This window comes from Tursiops truncatus, chromosome 11, assembly GCF_011762595.2.
Source record: "Tursiops truncatus isolate mTurTru1 chromosome 11, mTurTru1.mat.Y, whole genome shotgun sequence".
NCBI classification, from domain to species: Eukaryota; Metazoa; Chordata; class Mammalia; order Artiodactyla; family Delphinidae; genus Tursiops; species Tursiops truncatus.
The window spans coordinates 6,644,120-6,661,024 of record NC_047044.1 but is presented as its reverse complement, the minus strand read 5'-3'; the positions used below and the strand labels follow the sequence as shown (position 1 = coordinate 6,661,024).

Genomic DNA, 16,905 nt, shown 5'->3' with positions numbered 1-16,905 from the left:
AGTTCTCTCTCCTTCAGGACCAGGTTCTCACAGCAGCCCCTCCTCCCTCAAGTGCAGGGAGGGACAGGAGGAAGTGTCCATGCACTGTGCTCCCACCAGGGGTCGGGCACCAGCTGGTGACTCGCAAATGCAGTCTCTTCCACCCTTTTCGGGTAAGGGTGGGGATCCATCCTTATCCCCATTTCTGGAGGAGAAAACACACTCGGAGAGGGTCGAAACTTGACAAGAGGACAGGGGCTGCATCTGTCTTGCTTTCCACTGTGTCTGACGATTAGCCCGGTGCCTGGCACACACTAGACACTCAACAGCTATTCCTGGAAGGAGAGGAGGGAAGGCGAGAGGGAGAGGGACGAAGGAGGCAGGGTCTCCGAGGCCGTGTGGCAGGAGGAGGGGCTGGGATCTGAGGTCAAGCTGAGGCTTCGAGGTTCACGCTCTCCCATCCTCCCTTCGAGACTTTACTGAGCACCTACTCTGCACCACTGTCTCCCTGGCCTCTCAGGACACTGAGATCCAGTCATTAAAATCCTCTTTTTGGGGCTTCCCTGGTGGCACAGTGGTTGAGAGTCCGCTTGCTGATGCAGGCGACACGGGTTCGTGCCCCAGTCTGGGAAGATCCCACATTGCTGCGGAGCGGCTGGGCCCGTGAGCCATGGCCGCTGAGCCTGTGCGTCCGGAGCCTGTGCTCCGCAACAGGAGAGGCCACAACAGTGAGAGGCCTGCGTACCGCAAAAAAAAAAAAAGAAAAAAAATCCTCTTTTTGCAGAGCAGGGGCTGAAGTGAGGGCTCAGGGTCAAGGTCTTGCCCTGACTCTGCTCTGCCCTCACCGGCTGTGCTTCACACTTCATGGGAGGCGTTTGTGTGGTCATACAGTAAGCCAAGTGGCGGGGGGGTCCACAGACGGAGTATGAGTCCCTCAGCACCCCTGCCTGAAGCCCAGTTACTGTGTCCACACCCAGGTTGAAGCCTGGGAGCTGCTCGGTGAGGGCAAACAAGAGCTGTCCTGCCTGTACCCATCCTTGGAAGAACAACAGGGTGGGGAGGAAATATATTAAGGGCCAGTCACCGCCTCTCTGAGCCTCACTTTTCAGAGCTGTAAAATGAGAAGAAAAGTCTCTCACCAGGTGACGCTGCGACGCGAACCAGAGCACGCCTGGGAGGGTGCCTGGCACCCAGCGGCCCTGAGGAAAGGTGTCTTCCTTCCTTCTGGGCTGCCGGGGATCCAGAAAATCTGAGATAAGGTTTCCTAATCTGGAGGGCTAGAAATGGTAAGCACGCGGGCTCATGGCTTCCATCAGACACTCAGAGGGACCCGTGGCCCGGAAAAGGCTCAAGAGCCCTGATTTCTTGCAACAAGATCAAAAAGGACCTGGTGGTGGTGAGTTGGCAGCACAGGCCCAGCCACAGCGCAGGACGAGGGAGGGGGCCCTGGTGCAAGCGGCCACGAGGAACACCTATTCCAGGCACCCCTTCATGGGGTGGCATCCCTAAGCCATGGTGAGTGGGGTGGGGGCAGCGTCGCCGTGTGCCCGCAGCCCCTACCTTCTTCCAGAGCAGCAGGGCCGTGGCCAGGATGCCAAGGACAGCCAGGAGGCCGATGAAGCAAAGAAGCAGGAGGTCCTGGGGGCCCTGCGGGGGCTCTCGGTAGCCTGTGTCTGGGTGCAGGGCAGGGAAGCAGAGACGTTAGTTGCCTGGGAGAGACACCCCCCCACCCCCCAACCCTACTTACAACTCTCCCCCACCAGGACCCCCAGACCCCGCCTCTGCTGAGGTCCTCCTTCCCACACTCGCCTTGGCTACGTTTCTATGTTTGCTGCCTTGATTCCTGTTAGGAGTCAGGACTACATCCTTTGCTTCTTAGGTGCCCCTGCCTCGGTGACTTGGGTCCACCGAGAGGTGCTTATGGGACCTGGGTGAGCCATTTCGCCTCCTGAGGCCTCCTCCTTTCCACACGTGAAGTGGTGATCATGCAGGCAGGAGTGGTGAGGGTGAAGGGGGTGGGCTTGCACAAGGCCTGGCAGGTGCTGCCGGCACCAGGGGTAGGTGAGAGCACAGCCCAGCCCCTTCCCTTGAGCCATCCAGCCTTTCATCCACCACTTTCTCCTTCCATGCCTCTGTCCACCCCTCTGTCCAGCTGGTTGGCCCAAAATTACAGCGTGCCAACCACATGCCAGGCTCACGAGCGTCTGTTATTTAACTAGCACGTCCTGCTACCGGGCGCCAGCCCTCGCATTCAGGATCTCACTCATCCCAGGAAAAGCCTCTGGCAGGCAGGGTATTGCCAGGAAGAGTAGGTCCAAGGTGATATCCTGGCAAGCAGCAGGACTGAGGGCCAAACTCAGGTCCGTGGGATTCTGTAACCCTGGCCCCTACCAGCGGGAGTCGCAGAGGTGCCTCAGAGAATCGCGACTTCAGTGATGGGCTGTTCTTAACCTTTTGGAGTCATTACTCTTTTGAGAACGTGAAGAAAACTAGGAATCTGTCCCCAGAAAGATACACACGAGCCGTGTCTTTGTTCACAGGTCTCTGCAAACACACGTGCACATGCCCCATTCTGTGCTCACCGAACTAATAGTGCCAAAGGGACACTGAGAAAAGGGCCTGCCAGAGGTAGTCAGACCCACACCCCAGGCCTCTGCCACACAAAGATGGGCGTCTCGGCACACCTGTGTGGCCAGGGGCTCCCCGAGGCTGCTCTGTTCTGTTTTGCCAAAGCTGAACAATGAGGCAAACGTTCCCCACTTCGGCTCCTGTGCCCCAAAGTCTGCCGGCTGAAACCTCCGGGCCCTTCGCCCTGGGAAGAGACGCGGAGGAAGCTCACCTCTGACCAGGATGAAGGTGCCGTTGCCTGTCACCCTGGAGCCCGGCCAGCGGACGGAGCAGTAGTAGGTGCCAGTGGCAGCTGCGTCAGGCAGCTTGGGGGTGATCTGACACTCTTCGGTGTGGGTCTGGTTCTCTCTGCCTGGACCAGGTTTGCAGCTGGTCTTCTCCTCAGAGCTCGTCCGGCCCAGGAGGTCCACGTAAAAGTAGCTGACTGTGAAGTGCTTGAAGGTGGGGGTGTATGGGTAGGTAATCCTGCAGCCGAAGGACACGGCCTTGTTGGCCAGAGACACCACAATGGGGAGGCCGGTGTGGGTCACTGACTGCCCTCCTGCAGGGGAAGGAAAAGGAGAGAGTGGTAACTTCGATCCCCTGCTTCCCCTTGAGGACCGTGCCTCACACTCACACGTCCCACGCCCTCAGTGTGCGCAGGTGGTGTCCAAGTGCTTTACACGTGATGACTCTATACTTCCCAACACACCCAAGGCACAAGTGTGTAAGGGCTCCATTTTACAGAGAGGAAGAGTCTGGGGTCAGGGAGGTCAAGCCTCTAGCTTTCAGTTTCTCTGCAGGTATGGAGCGGAGCTGCCACCACCACCCCCCCGACCCCGGGCTGGATGACCCCAGACCCCACGCTTCCAACCACTCTCCCTCCCAAAGGTCAAGAAGCCACGTTGGATAAAATCACAGGTCTGAGACAACCCGAAGCTGGTGAAGGATGAGAAGTAAAGAGGAAAGAGGCAGGAAACAAAATAATGAAACCCTTCCTGGCAGGAAGAAGCACTTCCTGGCATAGACAGATGCACAGAGGGAGGCAGGTCTGCCCAGGGCTCTCCCCAGCCTGAGGGGGAGGCATGCCAGGGAACAATCAGGAGAGACACACCTTTCCCTGAATCTGAGCTTGGAGAATTTGTCAAGTTTTTATAGACTATAATAAGCAATGCCCCAGAAGCAGTTTTCCAACAACGCAGAGGTGCTCCTTATGCAGCCATTTGGCCGTGAGCATGACGAAGGCAGTTCTCCGGGAGCTGTCTTCTCCCCCACCCCCGTGTACCACCCCCCTCTCATCAGAGGCACCTAGGAAAACAATTTGAAAGCCCTCAAAGCAGCAGCCTGCCTGGCTGGGCGGCCCGCCCTCCCGCAGGCTCTGAGGCGCTGGTCAGATCCTGTGCAGGGTCAGCACAGCTGCCACCTCTCCCCCCGCCTGGACTTCAGCTACACAAGCCACGCCCACCTTCAGTATGCCCTGCCCCCCCCGCCCGGACTTCAGCTGCACAAGCCACGCCCACCTTCAGTACGCCCTGGCCTTCCCTCTCCTGCAGATGAATGACAGACAGTTCTAGACTGAGGTCGGCATCGAGCAGCCTAGAACGTGCTGGCCAGGTTGCTAATCGGGAGAAAATGCGTTGGAGCCACTCGCGTGGGAGCAGCAGGGTTTAGGTGGCTGGAGAAGTGAGGCGTGGGCCTCCCACCTGCGGTCCGTGTGGCTCTGGCAAGAGGCCAGGCCGGTTTCTTTGGTTTCTTCTTGGGTCCTTTCAGCTCAGCCCTGGGCCGGATCCTCAAGGGAGGTGAGGCCAGGCCCCCTGGGAGACTCGGGGGCAGGGGCGGACAGGGTCCTCCACACCCGCTAATCCCTCCAAGCTCGGGCCAAACAGATATTTTGAGCTTCCTGGGGAGCAACTAAAGAGACACCCCCTCCCCCGAAGAACTCAAGCCAGTTCCAGGGAATCGACTGGCGTGTCTGGACGTCACAGTGGGTTGACTTTGTCCTGTGTGATGCTCACGCGTGGAGACGCCACTGAGCCAGCCCCGGGGGCGCCCCTCCGGTGAGCGGCGGGGAGAGGACTTCACACCACACCGTGGACCTCTGGGCTGCTAGTGGCTGCTGTTTAGCTAGAACGATATATTCATTTTGTCATAAAACAAGGAGCCTTGATTCAGGCCTGAGGTTGGAGGTGTGGCAGGGGCAGGGTAGGGGTGCAGAGCCGGCGGGAGAGGGGTTGTGCATGACCCCCCCAGGGTCCCAGGTGGGCCGAGAGGACAGGAGGCGAGATGAGCAGTGCTCTCCAGCCCATGCTGTGTCCTTCCTGCGCACAGGCCACCGCCCCCCTCTGCAGCCACCTCTGCCGTCCTCTCTGCCTGGGACCGCCACCTCCTCACCTGGCCAACGCCTAGTGAGTCCCCCAAACTCAGCTCAGGAACCACTTGCCAACTCTTCCGTACCTCCCCTCATCTGGTTCTCATGGTGACCCTGCGAGGCAGCCAGCCAAGCGCCAGCAACAGGCTGGTGTTTCCTCATGAGGGTCGGCAGGTTGGAACCCAACCAAAACCACCGGGAAAGTGGCTACGCCGAGGCCTCTCCCCCTCCCCCAGGGCCGCTTGCTCCTTCTCTCCCGTATCTAAGAGGCCCCTCCAGGCCCGGGGAGGCTGGACGTGCTGTCAGCACGGCGAGGCCACCTTCCTGTTTGTCCTGGCAGGAAGACGTTCATCCAACTGTCTTAAAAAATTATCCCCATTTGAGGTGTCTTTCTAGAAAATGAAGGAATCTGCTAGTGCAATTAAGCCAATCTTTTACATTTCTGGGGAAATCTATAAAAATAGATGATCATTGTTCTGTATTCTTCTGGGATTTGTTATTTTAAGGTCAGAGGGACAGGACTGTGGAAGTGTATGGTCTTGGCTCAGGTCTGCCACAGAGAGAACCTCAGACCTCAGGTGAAACTGCTGTCTCCAAAAAGTGAAGGGATGAGGCCATCTCTGTGGACCAGTAAGGTCCGTCAGTCAGGAGACAGCAGGCCCAAACAAGGAGGAGGACGGGAGGCCTGCTCTTGCAGCAAAGGCGATTGGGTTCTGACCTGATGATGTAGCTAACTGCTTCCAGGGCCCCTTCTTTTTACTGGGTGTCAGCAGCCCAGTGCCTGGACCATGGCAGCCCAGCTCCCACCTCCTCTCCTGGACCTGTGCCTCCAAGAAGCCCCTCTGGGGTCCAGGCTGCTCCAATCGGTGGCCACCTAGAAGCATCCACCAGTTAAGGCCCCGTGCTACAGACAGGTTCAGAGTAAGTTCTGAGTCCACAGATGCTTTTCAGCTACCAGTTGTTTGCAGCTCCAGCAAACATTTAAGAGTATCAGTTAGATCACAGGCCCTGTTTGAGGTCCAGAGGGGCTCCCTGCCCTGGCAATGTCCCCAGTCTAACAGGGACGGGAGGGAGCCTGGAGTGGGAAGCCTGGCGGAGAGGGAACCACTAACTGTGACTAGGGAGGAGGCGAAGGGGTGGTGATGCCCTGGGGGTCTGGAAGCAGGAACACACACGTACAGTGAGGCCAGAACTGGCCCAAGGACAGAGGGGAAAGAAAACGTATAGAAAACGTATTCTGGCTCCGTGTGGCACAGACCCTATGTCAACTAAACACCGTGACAGGACTTCCCTGGTGGTGCAGGGGTTAAGAATCCTCCTGCCAGGACTTCCCTGGTGGCGCAGGGGTTAAGAATCCTCCTGCCAGGACTTCCCTGGTGGCACAGCGGTTCAGAATCTGCCTGCCAATGCAGGGGACACAGGTTTGAGCCCTGGTCCGGGAAGGTCCCACATGCTGCGGAGCAGCTAAGCCTGTGGGCCACAACTACTGAGACCGTGTGCCACAACTACTGAAGCCCACATGCCTAGAGTCCGTGCTCCGCAACAAGAGAAGCCACCGCAATGAGAAGCCTGCGCACCACAATGAAGAGTAGCCCCCACTCGCCGCAACTAGAGAAAGACCGCGTGCAGCAACGAAGACCCAACACAGCCATAAATAAATAAATAAATAAATTTATTTATTAAAAAAAAAAATCCTCCTGCCAATGTAGGAGACACGGGTTCGAACCCTGGTCCGGAAAGATCCCACATGCCGCCCATGAGCCACAACTACTGAGCCCGTGTGCTGCAACTACTGAGACCTGTGCACCTAGAGCCTGTGCTCCGCAACGAGAGAAGTCACCACAATGAGAAGCCTGGACAACACAGCGAAGAGGAGCCCCTTGCTCGCCGCAACTAGAGAAAGCCCGCGCACATCAACGAAGACCCAACGCAGCAATAAGTAAGTAAGTAAATAAATAAATAAAATAAAAATAAACACCGTGACAATCCTATGAGGCAACGATTGCAACCCCATTTTGAAGAAAAGAAAACAGAAGGTCTTAGAGGTCCAAAGCCACAGAGTTCCTAAATGGTAGAGTTGGGATTTGAACCCAAGTTTGTCTGACTGTGCTTAAGGAAGAAAAGCCAGCACTCGGGCCAGGCAGCGGAGTCAGACCCAGCCAAGTGTGACCGGTGCCAGACTGTGAGCGTTCGCGGTAGCACCAAGCACAGGAGACATCAGATGCTAAGAGAGGGCTTTGTCAGACGCCTGGTAGGAGGCATACTTTTCCACAGTTGGAGGCTGACAGGTGGCTGCACGGCTGCAAGATCACATGGAAACCACGGACCAGACAGTGTGGGTGAAGAGAGGGCTTGGACAGAGCTGCTGGGGCACCCAACCTGCCCTGCGGGGGCCTGCTTCTCACCCTAGATGCAGAGGGGCTTCCTTGGGATGCTCACAGAGCTTGAGGTGTGCCCCCTGAGCGCCACAGGGATGGCACGCTGGCTGGCGCCTGTCTCAAGCCCTGTATCAGCTGCATCATGCTTTGGCCCTAGTTCAGCAAAGGGAGTGTGTCTCCCGGGGGACAAGGTGGGCCAGGGCCGAGTGGACCAGCCTGGGGATTCTCTTAGATTCATGGGCTGTCAAGAGGGGCAAACGGCCCAGGGAAGAGGACTGGGGCGGACCTTGGATTCCTGAGGCTGTAGCAGGAGGGAGAACCACAGGAGCCCGATTGGGGGCCCCTGAGTGGCCATGAAAGTGCCCAAGAGAGTCCACCCCACACCCTGCACCCAGAGACAGGCCCCGTGTCCGCAATACCTGATGGGCAGGGCTTCTCGCTCCTTCCCGCTCCACCCGGTTGACACGTGGGGACGCTCGAAGAGGGGATCTGAGCAGAGAAGGAGGGAAGAGGGCCCTCACCCCTTACTCTCACCCCATGGCACCAGGAATGAGTTCGGCGTCAGTCAGTTCTGAATCTTGGCTGTAACTCGGGTTTGGAGACTTGAAGAACTCATCTGCGACGGTAAATGACCGCAGGGCTCTGCGGTGCTCAGGATGGCTGCAGCAGCTCCAGGCGCGGAGGAACCTCCGCACACCAAGAGATCTGGGCTGCAGCAGCACCACAAAGCTGCTTTTGGCTAATTCTGTGCATCCCGGTGCAGCCTACAGGCCCGGACAGGCACCGGGAGGAAAGCACTTCAAGGAGCCTGGCGTGTTTTCTGCAGGAGGGACGGATTGGTGGCACAAGGGAGAAGGGGCTGGAGGTGGCTGTTCTTCCCAATGCAGGTCTGAAAGGACAAGAGGGGGCGGGAGGCGCAGGGAGAATTTGAAGGTCGAGTCCAGGGGGAGTTTTTCTGGATGGGAGAACTGTGAGCCTGTGTCAGTGTGGATGGTTCGGGACCCGGGAGGGGGTGCAGCACTGTTGGGTGAGGTCCATGGCGAGTCGGAGGAGAGAAGGATTGGGAAAGAGTTGCAGCTGGGCGTCTGGGAGGGCTCCACTCCCCAGGGCCACCACCCCAGCCCCACACAACTGCAAGCACCCAGAAGCTTGCACTGGGCAGCACGGCTACACCCCAAGCCCTGCCCACTCCTACTTTGCAGGAGATGGTGTTTTCAGGGATGGTACATCCTCCATCCCTCACTTATTGGCAGCTCCAGGGACTGCTAGGAAGCCTGCGGCCTGAACAGAAATGGCGGGGGGTGGGGGGGGGCGGGGGAGGAGTGCCTGGGAGAAGACCAGTTTCCAGAGGTAGCAGGCCTGGGTTTGGATTCTGGCTCTGCCATTAAAAACTGTGCAACCTTAGGCAAGTGACTTTACTTCTCTGAACCTCGGTATCTTCCCTGCAACAAGGGGAGAAAAACAATGCCAAACTTGCAGGGTTGTCATGAGAAAAAATGGGTCCAAGAACACAGTATGCCTGCCACAGGGTCAGGCTGCCTTTCCCCAGTGACAAGGAGGCAGGGAAGCCAGACCAGTCCTAAGTCCTCACCGTGAACGTGGAAAGGCAAATGCCAGCCTGACTCTTCTGCCCACGTAAGTGAGAAGCCCACAGCACAGGGCACTGCAGCACAGGGTGGCCTCCGGGCATGACAGGACCCCCAGGGACTCCCTGCCTCCTGCCCCAAGCCTGTCTAACACCTCAGGCCCTGTGCTGGGCCGGATACCAGGGGTAGGCGACACCGTGGGGCGTGGACCCTGGCCTGGCCCTCGAGGCTCGCCTGCCTGGGAGAGCAGTGTGTGTGCAGGGGTTCTGAGCCGGGAGGCCCTCTCGCCCCAGCAGCTTCCAGCTGCTCTTCCCCCATCCTGCCTGCTTGTCTGCCGCCCCTGTTGGGAAAGACTTTATCTACCACCCGCCGGCACCTGATTCCTCCCTTTTCCGGTTCTTCTTTTGAATCTGTGGGCGCTTGAACTGTGGGTTTGAGAGCTGGCTGGCAGTTGGTGCCTCACTCCCCACTCCAGCCCAGGGACTCCATGCTGAGTCTCTGGGGCAGGGATCTGTAATCAAGGAACTTGACGGGGTGTGGGGGGGGTGCCCACGCCATCAGACCTTTCCATCCCCAGCACAGCAGCCCCCTCTTCCACCTTGGCAGCTCCAGCATCCATCCTCCTCTTCTCCCCAGCCAGGCTTGCCGGGCACTGCCCTCGAGGGGGATCCACCAGCCATCCTGATCCTGCCCTGCCTGGCCCTGCCTGGACCCCTCACCAGAGGAGGCCCAGGAAGGAGTCTGAAATCAATTTACAGGGTCAAGACATGCAATTAAAAAACACAGAACATGGAGCATCTCGTTTGTAGTAAGGACGCTGTTTGTGACCTTCTGGTTTGTTACATTCCTACAACTGGATTCAGACAGGGTCACGCTAGAACGTGCATCCCTTAACTTTAGGCCGCTGTTAAAAAAATTTCTTTTAAGTCCTTGTCCTGGCGGATCCAGTTAATTCCCTCAGGCCCTGTGCAGCCCCACTCAGCTGCCCTCGGTCCTCACTCACTCGCTCCCCGACAGACGCCAAGTCTACCAGGCTCTTGAGCCTTTGCCCACACTATTCCAGCTGCTCAGAATGCCCGTCTGTTCCCCTCCTCTCCCCAGGCTGTGGAGTCACCCTCTCAGTCTGCAGGACTCGCTCACCTCCTCCCTGAGCCACTCCTGGGTGCATGGCCCTGCCCGTAGAGCACAGACCCTCAGTCTTCGCTGTCAAGCCTCCGATGACAAGGACTAACCTCCACTGGGCGTGTTCCCTTTTGCAGATGAGAAAACTGAGGCTCAGAGAAGGGAGGAGGTTTGCCCAATCGGCACAGTAGTTACTAGTGGAGGAAATGGGATTTTAAGCTGTGTCTCTTCGAGCAGATAACCCCACACTCTTATCCACTACTCTGGGCTACAATGTTAAAATCTCAAAGCAAGCAAAAGAAAAACCTTTTCAAATGAAAGAACTGCCCTCTTTTTTAAAGGGAGATAAAAATTCAGAGGCCTTTCCCCTAAATTTGGGTCATCTAATAGGGAAACACATCTGACAGCCCGAAGGGGGTCTGAGGGTGGTGAGTAACCCTGCAGCATTAGGGGGACCGAGACCATTGCCCAGCTCAAGAGAGCCTGTGGCTCCCAGAGCAGAAACCAGTGGCCCCAGGAGCCCTGTACAGACTGGTGCTGTGGCGGGGCCAGCCAGAGTCCCTCCCTCACCGCGGCACAGACATCCTCTCACCCCTAGAACCTGGCACTCTCCCCCACACGCCCCTCCCTCCCCAGCCTCTCCAGCTGTCCTGGGCCACTCACTGTTCCTCTCGCCATCCAACCCCAGAGCCAGGCCCTGGCCCCAGCTTCCCCCTCTGCCTGGAACTCAATCCCTTCCAGGGCACCGAGCCAAGGGTATGAGAGCCCAGAGGTGGTGATCAAAGGTATCCGTTCCAACTTAGGTCGATTTTAAATGAAAACGCTTTGTCCAGCTACAGAAGAGAGCAGTTCCCACGGTCTTTATTTTAGGCATGGAGCTTTGCCCTCCAGTTTAATTCTGGCATCTCTCAGAGCCATGCCTTTTTTTCAAGGCCCTTCTGATGGGCTGCTAGGAAGACACAGATGCGGGGCTGCTGGTTTTATCACAGAGCTCTGGCCATTTGCCTGAGCCTGAATCCCGGGATGCCACAGAAAAACAGGTGAGTCCTTCAGGACACATGCATCAAACATGACGGTGCGTGGCCAAGCAGCTGATTAGGGAGAAGCACAGAGCAGGCGTTGGAAGGCAATCTTTGAACAGAGCGTGTGTATCCTGGAGCTTTTAGCGCTGATGCCCTCGGAACACTGCCATCAGACTGGCTGTCACATCTTTCAACACCTCCGACTGACAAAGATGCTCACGGATGTGGCTTGCCTGGGGGTGGGGGGGAGGGCATTTCCATGCCTGCCTGCATGCTGTTCTCAGGCCTCCAGACTCTGGACCCTGGGTGCACAGGGACCACACGGGGACACAAACCGAGTGCAGAATGTCAAATGTTTAGTCCCAGAAATGTACAAGTTTCACCGTGTTAATTGGTATTTTTATAGCAGTCACCTCCCTCCTGGCCTGTTTTGAAAGGCAAGTTGCTCAAACTTTGGAGCTCGTTGGAGGGTGTGGCCTGGGGACTCTGTTTCTCCCTTTACAAGTAGGGGGTCAGGATGTGGTTGGAAGCATCATAGAGCCAACGGCTGGAGTGAGGTTTTGCTCCTTGTCTCTGAAAGGGGAGAAATGGAGCAAGGGGGATAGACCCCACCAGGACGCATCCTTCAGCAAGGAATGTGTGTCCCCCCCAAAGTCCCACTGCCACTGGGAAGGCACCTGCCGGACAAAGCTGCAAGTGGTGAGATAAAGGGGAGTCTCAGGGATGGCAGAAACCCAGGGGAGGAGACCCAGCCCACACAGAAGGGGCAGGGGCTTCCTGGAGAGGCGACCCTTGGAGCTGGTGCTTTGTTTTTTTAATTATAACTCTTTAGGGCACACCCCTCCCCCCACCCCCGCATTACGAAAGCGCAACATGCTCACTGTATAAATTCTAGAAACCGCAGCGAAGGATCATAAGGGCGTCAGGCTTGTGTGCAGTTCTCTCCCCCCACCCCCCGCCCCCGTGACATCACAGCTGTGAGCATTCTGGTCTTTCTTTCCCATCTCTTTACCGAGCTGAGCTTTGGAGAAAGAGTCATCGGAGGCAGCCAGGTTTAGAGGGGAGGGTGCACGCGAGGGGGTTTAAGCACAGGAAAGCTCCTGGGTGAAGCTTCTATAAGGCTTGAACCAGGCCAAGGAGTTGGGGGACTCCAGAGCCGTGGTGGAGTTGAAAGAAAGGGTTTGAGTCGGGACCAGAGGGAGGTGGGGGGTTGAATGTTGTCCTGGAAACCTGGGGAGCCTCTGTGGGCCTCAAAATCGGGAAGTGACACGGTCACACTTGATGTTAGGGAAATGACAAGAGAAGTACTAGAGAGCTCCAAGCAGCCTTCCTCAGCTGCCTAAAACCCTCGCATTAGTGACTCGTTCTGTGGGATTCGGCGCCCCCACCTCCAGCCTCCTTTTAAAATATAAATGCTTCTGGCTGACAACACACTAACTCCTTCCTGTGGATGCCTCCGCCAGAGCACACTTCTATCCTGACTTCTCTTAAATCTCCCCCTCCCCAAAGATCCTATACCCTCCGGGCACAGAATCACTCAACTGCCCTCCATCTTCCTCTCCCACCCCTTCCGCATCCTCCCATCTGCCAGCCTGGTCCTTCCCTCTTGCCCCATCCCCTCCCCTCCCAACATCTGATGCTTTCCGCCCAGGAGGTCAGCAAAGACCCTGGTGGCTAAGCTGTGGCTCCTGTTCTTTCTGGCCTTGACCCTGGCCCCAGAGACCCCTTCCTCTCCAGCCTTCCCCTTCTCTCTTTCTTACACAGCCACCTCCTAAGGTTGGGTACTTGTTCCTCGGCTGTCTGTACCCTCACCTGCCCCAGGTAAGCTCAGTCGTGCTCCACACCTCTGAGCTCCTGCACATTCAGAACCACAGGTGAACACCCTGGGGAGCAAGGCTGGTTCATCAGGGACTGGGAGAGTTGACCAGAAAGGGCACCACAGAGAAAGTAAGAAAGTACCAGAGCTTGACCTTGGCCAACAGGTTGGAGTCACCAGGTAGGCAAGTGAAAGGACACCTTCCAGGCCAAGGGAGCAGCAGGAACGAAAGCTCAGGGGCACAGTCACCAGCACGGCTCAAAGTGGGGTGTGGGGAAGGGGGGCAGGAACCTGGGAGGAAAGGGTAGCCCAGGGCCAGGGAGGGGGGGATGCGGGAGGGGGAGGGTTCTACCGAAATTCTCCACAGCAAGAACCAGCTGATGGCAATGAGGCTGTCTGCAGCTGTGCTCCATGGACCCAGGGGTGATCATCCTTATATATACACATTCTCTCTTGGGCCCTTAGCTCCATAGGACAGGTCTGAGAGGGGAGGTTCTGATTTAAAGGGTATGCATGTTTTAAATTTTGGTACGTGTTGCCAAGTATGAACTTGCCTTCGGAAACGTGCCCTCGGACCCTATGACCAACGCTGTAGCAAGTGTCTCGCCTGATTGTCTGAGGATGGGCTGCCTGAGGGGAGGAGGCCAAACCTGCACTTGAGCTTGGGTTGCACCCACTTGGTGCCTCCTTCCTGCCCCCACCCCTACCCCACAACCTGCCCGTGAGCAGCAAGCAGGGACCAGGCCTAGAGCCTCAAGAGGGCGCCAGCTCCGGCCCTACCCTGCCTCCACCACAGCCCACGCAGTCTTGGGGTGGCTGTGTGTGCTGACGGGGGAGCAGATACCAGGCCCACCCCCTCCTCCAGGCAGCCTGTCCCCACGATGGAGACCCACAAACCTTCCCTGCGGGGTCCCAGGTGCCAGCCCTGGGGCCATCGGTGGTCCTGGATGTGCCCTCCTCTTGCCACTGGCAAGAGGCCTGCATAGGAGGGTGCTGAGCGCCATGACAGGGACATAGGAGCTCAGAGCGGTCAGGTGACTCGGACAAAGTCTTCCAGGACTCAAACCCAGGTAGCTCAGGAAGCCAGGGAGCTGCTCCACCTGCCAATGTCACATCTACTCCCTCTCCCTCCACCTCTCCAGGCTCATTTCAATCGCCCCCTTCCCTTCCTCTGGCTTTGGCCCCCACCCCAGTGCCTGACACCCGCACTCCCACTACCGTGAGGCCCCACCTAGATCCTTAACAAGCAAGCAATCAGGTGGAGGGTCAAATCCTGTTTCCCGGCTTACGTTTACCCAGCACCCCGACATCCACCCCCTCATTCACGGATCAGGAGGGTTCTGTCACTCCTCTCCTGGTGGCATCACACCTCCACCCTGCTCAGAACTCCAGGGGTTGTCTGGCTGCGAGTTGAATTCATCCTGTTACTGTTAGTGTCTCCTGGGCATCCTCTGGGTGCCAGGCCATGCTGGGAGTCAAGGATTCGAAGCCAGGTAGGTCCGCACGTGTTCTGCCCTCTCGAAGCTAACAGTCCAGACAGGGAGGCGGACAGCGCAGAGAGAAGCAGCCTTAATGGGAATATACCCCCTGGAGGTACCGAATACACGTGTGCCTGGAGACCACACATGAGTATTCACAGCCACAGACGGGAACACCTGGGACGTCAATCATAACTAAATAGATCGCAGTATATTCATTCAATGGGACGCTCCTCAGCAGGGGTTGACAAACATGTTCTGTAAAGGGCCAAGTACTAAATACTTTACACTTTGCGAGCCATATGGTCTCTATCACAGCTACTCAACTCTGCTGCTGTGGGGCAAAAGCAGTCATAGACGAGCCGTGAATGGCTACGCATGGCTCTGTTCCAATAAAACTTTACTTGTGGACACGGAAAAGGGGATACCGTCATCACTCGGTATCCACGGGGCATTGGTTCCAGGACCCATCATGGACACTAAAATCCACAGATGCTCAAGAGAGGGGGTATCTTGTGCGGGTTGAGGGGTACAGGGGCTTTGGGACACTAGAATGTTCTCTCTCTTGAGCTGGGTGGTAGACACACAGGGCTATTTATTTAATATGTATTGTACTTTTCTGTGTCTGTATTATTTTTCATGATATAATGGCATAGGATTCATAAAATGGCATAGACCGTCAACTGGATATATCTTAAAAAACATAATGTTGAGGGACTTCACTGGCGGTCCAGTGGCTAAGGCTCCACGCTCCCAACGCAGCAGGCCCAGGTTCGATCCCTGGTCAGGGAACTAGATCCTGCATGCATGCCGCAACTAGGAAGTCCGCACGCCACAACTAAAGATCCCACACGCCGCAATGAAGATCCACGTGTCGCAACTAAGACCTGGAGCAGCCTAATTAATTAATTAATTAACATAAATAAATAAAATTATTTTAAAAAACAAAACAAAAAAACATAATGTTGAGTGAAAGATGTAGGTCGCAAAGAACACCCACAGTATCATTTTGATTATACAAAGTTCAAAAACAAGCCAGACCCATCTATATTACTTGGGGACGCAAACTAAAGGATACAAGTATAAAGAAATGCCAGGAAGCGATTGCCCCAAATTCAGGATCGTGGTGCCTCTGAGGGGAGAGGGGTTGTCTTGGGGGTGTCCAGAGGCTTTGGGGCACTAGCATGTTCTCTTTCTTGACCTGGGGGGTAGACACACAGGATTTTGTTCTATAATATCTATTGTACTTTCCTGTGTATCTATGCTATTTCACAATTTTAAAAAAGAAAGCAATGACAACAGGACCAACTGGAATGGCATCTGAACCCCTACCTGACGAGCATTTATAATCCACCTGGAATCATATCTCAGTGGGAGTTGTATCCCACAGCTCTGCTAAGAGACCCTCCTCCCAGTCAGACTGAACCTCTCACCGTTCCCTCGCCCTGGCTCTGCCTTCCGACCTCCCAGCCTTTATTCATGCTGTGCCTGCCACCCGCCCACCCGCTCTGTCTCCTCCCTGTCTCCCCTTCCAACACTCCCCCTGCCCCACCTCCAGCAGAGAGGTGCTTCTCGTCCGCCAAGACTTGAAAGCTCTTTATTGGGATTAGACGAAGATGAAAAGCAGAGGCCAGTCCTGACAGAGGCCCAGAGCTGCGGGAAGGGAGGCAGCAGGCTCCCGAGCATCTTGTGGACAACAAAGGGAGCGGTGACCCTGAGCCCAGAGCAAACGGGGGAGGGGAGGCAAGCCTGCATCGGTACTCTGGCCTTGGGTCTTGTTCTGCGGGTGAGTCTCACGGACTCCACCAGGCTTGGGGTGGGGGCTGTGGCTTGTTCACCACCAGGTCCCCCCAGTGCCTAGAACTGGTCCTCTTCAATGAATATTTGAGAGATAAATACAGCCCAGAGCTCTGGAAAGGCCAGGGAGAGAAAGAGGACTGACTTTTTTGAGGACACTGAGGCTCAGAAAGGTTAAGTAACTTGCCTGAGGTCACACAGCAGTCAATATAAGAAGGCAGGACTTGAACATGGTCTGTCTGGCCTCAGAGCCCTTGCAGGTGACTTGAGGCTTGGTGGAAGCAGGGCTAGAGCAGGTGTGCAGCTGCTCCCAGGAAAGCTGAGCCTCAGACTCAGATGATTCACCTCTGAGGAGAGCAGGTGTCCACGAGACCAGAGGTGGCTTCTAAACCCTTTGAGAAAAGTAGAATTTGCCGAGGGCTCAAGAGCCCAGAGGAGAGCAGGAGGAGGAGGGCTGGGAGCAACAGAGGTCCTGAGGTGCCATCCGAGGGTGTGCTGGAGACCCCTGGAAAAGTCGAAGTGACCCCAAGGAACCCGTGGGCTCCCCAAGATGTAGAGCCAGCCAACTGAACCTTGCATTTCGATTGGCTCCTCTAGGCTGGCAGGTGGCTGACATTCTCTGAGCCCTAACCACATGCCCTAACCTCAGTCTGGGGATGGGCCACGAGCAAGCACTCCTGTCGCACCCACTTGACAGATGAGGCCATCGAGGCACAGCAACATTAAGAACCTGCCCAGGGGCCCAGGATGAG

The 16,905-nt window shown here is 56.4% G+C and overlaps 1 protein-coding gene across 2 annotated transcripts in view; it reads right to left on the bottom strand.

The window, feature by feature from the left end:
• The window catches only part of NFAM1 (NFAT activating protein with ITAM motif 1), a 37,146-nt gene that overhangs the window by 17,985 nt on the left and 2,256 nt on the right, over positions 1–16,905 (bottom strand). For both annotated transcript variants that reach the window (XR_012324594.1, XM_033865904.2), the window contains exons 2-3: positions 2,819–3,148; positions 1,540–1,652 (exon numbers count right to left, since the gene is read on the bottom strand). Coding sequence is in view for 1 of the 2 variants with exons in the window: in XM_033865904.2 (XP_033721795.1) it covers positions 1,540–1,652; positions 2,819–3,148 (443 nt within the window). In the remaining variant the exon portion in view is untranslated. The remainder of the gene's footprint in view (positions 1–1,539; positions 1,653–2,818; positions 3,149–16,905) is intronic.